The sequence below is a fragment of the Pseudonaja textilis genome, chromosome 1 (genome assembly GCF_049901715.1).
Source record: "Pseudonaja textilis isolate UNSWEBS1 chromosome 1, rPseTex1.2, whole genome shotgun sequence".
Lineage (NCBI taxonomy): Eukaryota > Metazoa > Chordata > Lepidosauria > Squamata > Elapidae > Pseudonaja > Pseudonaja textilis.
The window spans coordinates 319,735,450-319,746,237 of record NC_141990.1 but is presented as its reverse complement, the minus strand read 5'-3'; the positions used below and the strand labels follow the sequence as shown (position 1 = coordinate 319,746,237).

Here is a 10,788-nt window from a genome sequence, read left to right as displayed (position 1 = left end):
CTGCTACAAAATAGTGATGGTAACATGGAAGGTGTCTGAGGAAGGGGTTAAAAGCTACAATAGCTAGTAAACAATCAACCAATGGAACAGAAGTTGCCCTCAGAAAGTTGTGGGAGCATCATCACTTGAGACTTTCAAGAAGAGACTGGACTGCCATTTGTCAGAAATGATGTAGGGTCTCCCGGGAGGTTGGACCAGATGACCTCTAAGGTCCCTTCCAACTCTGATTATCTGTTATCTGTTAAGCCTCATTAAGTTCTGGGCCATGTTATAATATCTGTGGATGTGAATATCCTAAAAGGAGCTTGCATAAAATGGTCACATGACTTGGAAAATATATATATATATATATATATAAAAAAAAGATTCCAGCTTTTTAATGCAATATGGTATTAGTTTTATTTTGTGAGTTAAGGCATGGGTTATAAATCGACAATAGGAAGCCTGGAGGGAAAATTGATTTACACAACATACAAAGAGCGCGTGGAAAACTCTGAAAGGTCATTTACAAGCAAGGAGCTGAAAATGGAACAAGTCTGATCATCTGTATTGGTTAAGAGTTGATTCCACCCTGTAAACCAGGGCTCTCTAAAGTTGGCAACCCTTTTAAGACTTGTGGACTTCAACTCCCAGAATTCCCCAGCCGGCTATGAATGTATGGCTGGCTGGGGAATTCTGGGAGTTGAAGTCCACAAGCCTGAAAAGTTGCCAACTTTGGAGACTCGTGGTGTAAATGATGGGAAGAACTTTAACCAAAGGATGCTACGCTGCCCTAGATAACTTGACTTGCAAATACAGAAGAAACTTTGCAAAGATGTTTAACCTCATTTTCCCTCCTCCCAACTCCTACAGGCACCAAGAAAGGCTGAATAAAAAGGACCAGAATGCAAGAATAATAAAAAAAAAACCCAGATAATTTCCTAATCTTCGTCTCCAACCTTTCATCCCACTTACATTTCTGGCAACTTCAGCTTTCTCAGTTCTGTCACTATTTGCAAAAAAAATCAATTAAGCCAGAGAATTATCACGGGGAAGAGAAAATTCAGAAGAAAAAGGTTGCGTATAATTGGTTAATCTTCCCCGTTGTTCTGCATTTTGCATCAAACTGAATAATTCTTTGTCTCTGAGATTTCTCTTTCAAGAATAATCTGCCAGCAATTGAAAAGAAGTTGGGTACAAATGAAAAATATAGATAACCGTTTCTTAATTTGGGCCACATCCATTTAAAATGGATTCTATTCTCCTAATCCTGCAACGTTATAAAAAAAAAACCACTTGCTTTTAGATGAGTTAGTGAGATAAACGCCTCTTCAATTGCCAATTTACAGTATGAAATCAGGCGTGTTAAATTGGGCGAAATAAGCCCGTCGGCCCAAAATTTCACTGGATCATGTTAGAAAAACAAAAGCACCCGGACCATCAAAAAATCCTTCGACTTTCCATGGTTCAGCATTCTTTTACATCAAGAGTTCTATATTTATTTCAACTATTTGCAGCCAAGCTTAATTCTTCCCTTTGCTCCAAAAAAAACCCCGCCTTACACTTAGCATTTCAAGGATGAAAGCAAGTCAGAATATTGTTATTTCATTTCTATTTCTTCACCCTCTGGTTTGCCCGAGGCCGAGAAGGGGCCTACAAGCCAAGTAAGAGGGGCATTTTGTACCACATGATCCATCAGCTCATCCGTCAACTGACGGGCCTTGGCAACTTTTTCCCGACTCTGAGCTAGGATGGATCCCGGCAGATCCTGGAAAGATCCAGCGGTCATGAAGGCGGTACGGAGCTCGTCGACGTTCTGGCGGATAAGGCCCACTTTCTCTTGAAGGCCGGCTGGTAGACCTTGGAGGTTGGAGACCAGCGTTGTGGTAGCCGATTGCAACTGTTGGGTGAGGCCACGGGAGACCTCCAGAGCTTGGGACTCGATCTCCTGCAACGGGGATCCAAGCAAAAGTCAGATTGGTTAGTTCTTCAGGTGGACCTCTATGGAGATTCCCCGTAATGCAGATCCCAAAAGCAACTGGACTTTCTTGGCTTTGCTTGAAGACGTTTCACAACCCATCCAAGAAGCTTCTTCATTTCTGACTGAATGGGGGGAGGATGGAAGGAATTTACCTTCCTTGCAGTCATCTGGTCGTTTGTGCTCTCTCCAAGAGTCGTTGAGGCCACTTGGAGGTTTAGCTCTGAGAACTGAAGAAGCTTCTTGGATGAGAAGCAAAACGTCTTCGAGGAAAAACAAAGGAAGTCGAGCTGCCTCTTGAAAAAAAAATCACTTTGGGAACTTCAGGTGGAGGGTATCTCCTCCACACCTCCAAATAAATTAAAACAGAATAATAAAAGTAAAAGTACAGAATAACAAGGACAAATAGGCTGGAAAACAGCTTCTATCCCAGGGCAGTAGCTCTTTTGAATTCTACTGTATAGTGCAGTGCTGGTGTGGTGTCGGGGTTTTTTTTTAATTCATTGTGTGGCGTGTGAAGGATGTGTGTTTGTGTTTATTTTCATGGTCATGATGTGCCCTGAAGATGGCGTTTGATTTCATTGTATGAGGTGCGATGACAATAAAGTAAACTAAAACGCCAGGGTTCCTGTGGAGAACATGGTATGGTCAACTGGTTCTCCAAGCCACCAAGAAATAACTCAGGTGGAGAACAAATAGAAGGACCAGGGGTGACATGATAGCCATCTTCCATACTCGAGGGACCGTCACAGAAAAGACCAGATATGTCCTCAGAAAAACCCAACTTCAATTAAAAACTCAGAGAAAGGCAAGTTTCCTTTTATTAGAGTAGTTATACTGGCACATCTAGGAAACCCCGAATCTGAAAGTTCTGGGTTTTCCTCCAATAAGTAAAAAAATTATAAATCCACTCCCTGCACCCATTATTCCATCACATGCCGCAATCACCATCCGTTCCAACTTGAGACGTCCTTTCAACCAGGTGCAGAAATAACATGACCTTGACTTTAAAGAAAAAATGCTATTATGTCTCACCACGTACGCTCCATGAAATCCCCACTTTCCAACAGCTCAAGAATGCGGCAGCGTGGAAGCTTCTGCTGCTAATATGGCTTCCAAAGCTGACAACTTCATCTCAGTTATTTTTGGCCGTGTCATGTGAGGGGATTTCACTGGAGAAAACAATGGTGTCCAGAAGAGCTAGTGGCAAAAGGAAACCGGCCCCTCAAAGGACATGGTGGTTGGGACACCCTCAAAGCTGACATCGGGCAGAGCATAGAACAACTGAAAGAAGATTGGAAGATGTGGAGACACCTGGCCCACAGAATCATCAAGAGTCAGGCACGATTGAATGGATAACATCCTTATCAATTATCATCAATGGGTGATTAGGGGTCTGGAGACTAGAACGTGAAGATCGGTTGCAGGAGTTGGTTCTACTGAAGAGAAGGACCAGGGGAGACAGGATAGCAGTGTTTTAATATCTCAAGGGCTGCCCCAAAAGAAGAGGGAGTCAAGATCTTTTTTCAAAGCACCCAGCAGGCAGGACAAGAAGCAACGGATGGAAACTAATCCAAGAGAGAAGAAACCTAGAACTAAGGAGAAATTTTCCTGACATGTAGAAGAATTAACCCGTGGAACTGCTCGCCACCAGAAGTTGTGGGTGCTTCATCAGTGGAGGTTTTTAAGAAGAGAGTGGACAGCCACCCGTCTGGAATGGTTTAGGGCAGGGGTGTCCAACCTTGGTAACTTTAAGACTTGTGGACTTCAACTCCCAGAATTCCTCAGCCAGCTTTGCTGGGTGGGAGTTGAAGTCCACAAGTCTTAAAGTTGCCAAGGTTGGACACCCCTGGTCTAGTGCAGAGAGCATTTATCTGAAATGGTATATCCCTGAGGAGAGAGGGGTTAGACTAGAAGACCTCCAAGCTCCCTTCTAACTCTGTTTTTCTGTTATCTTGCACAAACGACCCCAAAGTTGTCATCTTACTATGGGCAGATAATTCAGCCTCCAAGACTTAGGGCAACCATTGAAGGACTTTCAGGACCTTAACAAGGTGGTCTTTTTTAAAGATTGTTAGGAATAACAAGGTTACCTAACGTAGTTTGGGTAAAATAATATATATAAACTATGATTGTAAGTTTAAGAGTGTGTCACTTTAAAACTGCAAAGCATGTAATTTTGGGTGTGGTGTGAAACCACCATAAGAGGGAGCAAGAGAACCTGATTGATTGCTGACAATTACTGAATTGCATGGATTGATGGTTTGTTAACTGCGTGTTTCCCCTACTGCTGAGTTGCTGAAGGAAGAGAGGAGTTTTTGACTTCTTCATATCTCTACTGCAAGGAGATATATTACTGGACTGATATTTGTAAGTTTACTGACCTCTCTTTTTCAACACTGGAATTTGCAACTGAATAATCCCTGGATGGACTGAACTAGTGAATGATATATGGACTGTTTGACTATGCTATAACTCTTACTGGAATAATAAACTATTTAATTAGCACTGTGTATCTGTTTTACTGAGTGTAAGCTACAAAAACGTTTATCTCACATATTTTGCCTGCCTGCCTGACTGCTGTGCAGATTCTGCTAGGGAGTATCCCTAACAAAGATGTATAAAAAACCCGAAAGCTTTTAAGAATTGGTTTAGTGTACTTCTTCCTCCCACAAACCGTTTTTCAAGAAGTAACGGGCGGAAGGTTATTCAAGAGAAGGTCCAACCTAGAACTAAGGAGAAACTTCTTAACAGTGAGGACAATTCACCAAACTTGCGGGAGCTCCATCACGGAAGATTTTGAAGGAGAGGTTGGACAACCCAATTTGCCTGGAATGGTATACAGGGTCTTCTTCCTCCTCCCTGAGCGGCGGGTTGGACTAGAAGACCTCTAAGGACCCTCCCGCCTCGTTGTCGTTCTGTACCTGTGGCTTGGGGGCATCCTTCTGGGTCACCTCCGGAGCCTGCTTCTGGTGCCACTGCAGCCACATCTGATGGAGTTTTTCCTGGCCGCTTTGAAGCTTCTGATCAACTCCCTGTTTGACGTGTTCGATCTGGGAAGAGAGAGAGAGAGACAAAGGAAAAGGCCGAGTCAGCAACTCTGGGAGAAAAAAAAAAAACCCAGGGGGGGTGGAAAAATAGCTAAAAAGGAACCCCCGAGACTCTATAGTCTTAAGCAGAAGGATGAACTGAAGTTCTTGAGAACCTGGGTCCCTGTTCCTCCTCATCATTGCAGGCCGTCCTTGTATATTCTGACCCAGTTCCCCAAACACCACAAACCCTCTTGATGTGAACTCAAAAAGATTCCTTTATTAGGAATGCCGGCGGCCTTGGCAAAACATTTCTCTCGCAGGCTAACAAGTCCGTCTGGCCGGAAGATGAATAGTTGTCGGCCACATCTATTCATCTCCGCCTCCTGCCTTCTATCCCCAGAGCTAAGGTGGGGCTTCCGTCCCAAGGACCGGCCCATAGTTTTCCACTGCTCTCCTCTCCTCTCCGCCTTCTACACATCCACACGTCAGGCACCGGACCCAGCTATTTCTCTTCCCACACCTCCTCCTCCTCCTCTGATTCGGCTGCTGGAGGGGCCGGCAGCTGACAGGCCACCACACCTTGACATACAACGGTTTGTTTAGTGACTTGCGGTCCTCATCCCTATAGTCATATGGTAAAATGTGGGTGCTTGGCAACCAACATGTATTTTTTTCCGGGGTCACATAATCGCCATTTGTGGCCTTCCCAGCTGGCATCGTGTTAAGGTCTTGGGATTTAAAAGCCGACCAGCAGTAATAGCTGCCAGTTGTGGCTGATGCAATAAGAGGGGATTCAGCCTAGCATGGGTATTTCCCTTTAAGACTGGGGATGGGTTCTACCCCTTTAAGAGGTGTTTATATAAAGGCAGCCATTAGAGGGCGTGTTCTCTCTCCTTGTGTCTGGTATTCATTGCAGAAGTTCTCCGTGTAGAGTTAAGGAGAAGAAAGATTGCTTGTAAGGTATTTTGCCTACCACGTATATGTCTGTATGTAACTGTTGTATACAAACCACTGTTAAATATCTACGTCTCTGTGTGGTGGTTTGTTTTTTTCTTTTTTGCTCCTGGGTTGTCTCATAATGGTAGCCACACTGCAAACGCTCTGACACTTCAGATAAGGGAAAGGCTGGATTTACTTAATGACTGTGCAATTCACTTAACAGCACCAGTGATTTGCTTAACAACCACATGCTGAAGGAAAGTGAGGACTGAAAAATCACAGTTACTAACACGGGCAATCTGAAGGTTAGTGGTGCTCCTGGCTGTGGGTTCGAACACAACCAGACACCCATTGGATCAAAAAGGGCGATTCTTCGTTGTGTTTCTTTCTGCGATGCTCTTCAGGATTGGGCCACAGGGAGGCCTCGACTTACATCCTTTTGATTAGCAGCCATTCAGAGTTACAACGGCACTGGGGGAAAAAATGACTCCCGGCCAGTCCTCGCCCTATGATCATGTGGCGTCTCACTTAACGATGATGGTTCGTTTTAACAACATCGCAAAAAAGGTCATAAACAGTTTGCTGTTATAAACTGCCTAGAGTTGCCTTATGGCGAGAGAGAGAGATTGTAGATAGAAGAGAGAGAGAGAGAGAGAGAGATTGTAAATGATAGAGGAAGAGAGAGAGTGTGTAGATAGAAGACAGAGAGATTGTAGATGATAAGAGAGATTGTAGATAGAAGAGAGAGAGAGAGAAAGAGAGATTGTAAATGATAAAGAGAGAGAGATTGTGGATAGAAGAGACTGTAGATAGAAGAGAGAGAGATTGCAGATAGAAGATAGAAAGAGGGATTGTAAATGATAGAGAAAGAGAGATTGTAGATAGAAGATAGAGAGAGAGAGATTGTAAATAGAAGATAGATATTGTAGATGATAAAGAGATTGTAGATAGAAGAGAGAGAGAGAAAGATTGTAGATAGAAGATAGAGAGAGAGAGAGATCGTAGATAGAAGAGAGAGAGAGAGAAAGATTGTAGATGGAAGAGAGAGAGAGAGATTGTAAATGATAAAGAGAGAGAGATTGTAGATAAAAGATAGAGATTGTAGATGATAGAGAAAGAGATATTGTAGATAGAAGACAGAGAGATTGTAGATGATAAGAGATTGTAGATAGGAGATTGTAGATGATAAAGAGAGATTGTAGATAGGAGAGAGAGAGAGAGAGAGAGGGGGGGAAGATTGTAGATGGAAGATAAATGACAGACAGACAGACAGACCGGTAGGTAGGTAGCTATTGTAGATAGGGGAGAGAGAGAGATGGAAAGATTGTAGATGGAGGAGAGAGATTGTAGATAGACAATAGATATATGGTACAATCATAGCTAGAAGAGAGATTGTAGGTAGAAGAGAGAGAGAGAGAGAATGTAGATAGAGACTGTAGATAAAGAGAGAGAGAGAAAGCGAACAATAGCACTTATATACCGCTTCACAGTGCTTTACAACCCTAAGCCGTTTACAGAGTCAGCATACGTCCCCCAACTATCCTGGGTCCTCATTTTACTGACCTCGGAAGGACGGAAGGCTCAAAGCCGTCCACCTTGAGCCAGCCAGGATCGAACTCTTGCCAGTGGGCAGCGTCAGCCCGCAATACCACCTTTTAACCACCGTGCGTCCCCAGGGCACCCTTGTGCCACCACGGCTTTCGTTCCACAAGTTTCTCCTTACCAGTTCGATGGTCTGGTGCAGTTGGGACAGCGAGTCTTGGGTGCCCTGCTTGGCCTTTTTCAACTTGACCAGGGAGTGTTGGAAGGCCCGGTGGCGAAGTTTGCTGGACAAGGACCCCAGGCGCACAAAGTAGCTTTTCTGCTCCTTCTGCTGCTCCACCGTGCCAATTTCAAAGCCCTCCACGGAGGTAGCCAGTTTGGCTAGGAAAAAGAGCGATAAAAACCTAGGGTTACCCACCAAGCACGCCTAGCCAACACAAGAGAATCTACGTAGCTCGGGGTTGAACGGCGGGGTTCTTGGTGCTCTTTTGAGCTTGGTGGTTTTCCTGCAGACGTTTCATGGCCCAACTAGGCAACATGATCAGGGATAGAAGGGGGTGGGGTGGAGGAGGAGGAAGAGGAGGAGGGAGGAGGAGGAATAGGAGGAGGAAGACTGTGGGGCCCTTGGTGCTCTCTGAGCTTCAAGGTTTTCTTGCAGACATTTCATGACCCAACTAGGGAACATGATCAGGGATAGAAGAGGGTGGGGTTGGAGGAGGAAGAGGAAGAGGAGGAGGAGGAGGAGGAAGACTGTGGGGCCCTTGGTGCTCTCTGAGCTTCATTGTTTTCCTGCAGACGTTTCATGACCCAACTAGGCAACATGATCAGGGATAGAAGGGGGTGGGGTTGGAGAGGAGGAGGAGGAGGAGGAGGGGAGGAGGGGGAGGAGGAGGAGGAGGAGGAAGACTGTGCGGCCCTTGGTGCTCTCTGAGCTTCATGGTTTTCTTGCAGACGTTTCATGACCCAACTAGGGAACATGATCAGGGATAGAAGGGGGTGGGTTGGAGGAGGAGGAGGAGGAGGAGGAGGAGGAGGAGGAGGAGGAGGAAGACTGTGGGGCCCTTGGTGCTCTCTGAGCTTCAAGGTTTTCTTGCAGATGTTTCATGACCCAACTAGGGAACATGATCAGGGATAGAAGGGGGTGGGGTTGGAGGAGGAGGAGGAGGAGGAGGAGGAAGAGAAGGAGGAGGAGGAGGAGGAGGAGGAGGAGGAGGAGGAGAATTGTGGGGTATTTCCTGAGCTTTGTTGTTTTCTGGTAGACATTTAATTTCCCAACCTGGTAACATCATCAGTGCTAGAAGGAGTGTGGGGTTTCCTTTATGTTTTATATACAGTAGCTTTCCACTACCAACTCAAGACGAACAAGCTAATAATAAACAACACCCTATCCAAGGAACCACCAAGGCCATCCCTACTCAGTATTGACAGGGCAAGCCGCTTTGTGTAAAATTACTATTAACCTTCTCATCGCTCCTTATCACCCCTCCCCTCTCACTTGTGACTGTAGGACTGTAACTTGTATCCTTACGATCTATATGGACTGTTTCCTAGTATGATTTGATGGCTTATTTGTACCCTGTGACTATCATTAAGTGTCGGACCTGATGATTCTTGGCTCTTGATGATTTGCACCAAGACAAATTCCTTGTATGTCCAATCACACTTGGCCAATAAAAAGAATTCTAATTCTAATTCTAAACAGAGAGAAATCCCCATGCCGTTCTAGCCCTGTTGATGTTACCTAGTTGGGTCATGAAACATCTCCAAAGAAAACAACCAACCTCGCAGAGAGCGCCAAGGACCCCACATAATACGGCTGGTTGGGGGGGTATTCTGAGAGTTGAAGTCCACCCCTCTCTTAAGGTGGCCGTCCGAAGCTGAAAAATTTCAGCTTCTCTCGGACAACCGACTCACCCAGTTCTTCATCGGTCATGGGAAGATAATGGTCCACCATCTCTTCAGATTTTCCAAGGGCCGCTTCCAAGTTGCTGGACACCATCTGTGCCACGGAAGACTCCATCACGGTGTTGACGCTGCTGGAAACCGCCGAGCGGGTCATCTCCACGCCACTCTGGACAGCCGAGCGGGTTATGTCCACGCCGCCCTGGACCACTTCCTTGGTTTTGTCCACCATGCCACTGACGGTGGAACTCACCGCCTCCTTAGCCCCGGTCACCAGGTCTTTTGTGCCTGAAATGATCTGAAAGAAGAACAGAATCAGCAAGAGTTGGAAGGAACTTTGGAGGCCCTTCTAGTCCAGGGGTCACCAACCTTTGGGACCTCAGGGACCACCAAACTCATAATTTTACATCCCGCGGACCAGACACCCTGGGAAAAATCCCCCAAAAAGTCTGCAGGAAAATCCCCCATCCGCTTTTCCTACCGATCAATCATTGTTTGTTTGGGATCGCAGGAGACCGTCTCCAGCTCTGTTCTCAGGGAGAGAGAGAGACTTTTGGCTTCATGCAAGGAAAGCAGCAGAAGCCGCAGAAGTCTTTCTTTCTCTCCCCCAAACTCTGCTAGAAATTTGTCTTTGTGAGACTTGTCACGCCGGCGCAGCCTCTTGGAGCAGGAGGCCTTGCAGGGTCCCAAAGACTCATTTCTGGCGGAGTTTGGGGGTAGAGAAAGACAGACTTTGGCTGCTTTCCTTGCGTGCAGCCAAAAGCAGAAGAAGAAAGAAGCAGAAAGAAGCAGCCCGGTGGCCAGGCCAGGCATGTGGGGCGAGTGGGGCAAGTTCCCCCCCTCCGCCCTTTCCCCCCTCCCCTTACTACCTCGTATGCAACGCAAACCTTGTTTTCCCACAAACCATGTGGGCGGCGCAGCCTTGTCTTCCTGCGCAGCTGAGATTAATTGCTTTGGGGGGGAGGGGCATATAATCTCAACCAATCTCAAGAAAATGCTTCAGAGTCCCAGTAAACCAATTTCCATCTTCAAACTCCCAATAAAGTGGAATCTTGGCCCCTTTAAGATGGGCGGACTTCAACTCCCAGAATTCCCCAGCCAGCATGGCTGGTTGGGGAATTCTGGGAGTTGAAGTCCATCCATCTTAAAGGATCCAAGGATGAAACATACTACTTTATATTATCTACTAGCTGGATATCCCGTGCTTCGCTACGAAACTATGTGAGAGGGCTTAGTTTTTCAGGAGGAAAGTAAGGAGAAAAAAATTCTGCCTCTGCCTACCAGCATCCATCGGTATTCATCTGGCTAGTGTCCTGTCAGTGTGAGAGAATTGAGGGCTGTTTGGAAACTGAAACAGTATTTGCCATGTGAGCAAGGAGACAGGAAGGAGCCTGGGTGTGGCTTAGGTCAACTGTT

General features: G+C 45.8%; 1 protein-coding gene across 1 annotated transcript in view; it reads right to left on the bottom strand.

Moving 5' to 3' along the window:
* Window positions 1-373: 373 nt before the first annotated feature.
* The window catches only part of LOC113449292 (perilipin-3-like), a 31,463-nt gene continuing 21,048 nt past the window's right edge, over window positions 374-10,788 (bottom strand). Inside the window, exons 5-8 of the mRNA XM_026720347.2 lie at window positions 9,385-9,670; window positions 7,652-7,851; window positions 4,882-5,010; window positions 374-1,927 (exon numbers count right to left, since the gene is read on the bottom strand). Coding sequence (XP_026576132.1) covers window positions 1,580-1,927; window positions 4,882-5,010; window positions 7,652-7,851; window positions 9,385-9,670 — 963 coding nt within the window. The 3' untranslated portion in view covers window positions 374-1,579. The remainder of the gene's footprint in view (window positions 1,928-4,881; window positions 5,011-7,651; window positions 7,852-9,384; window positions 9,671-10,788) is intronic.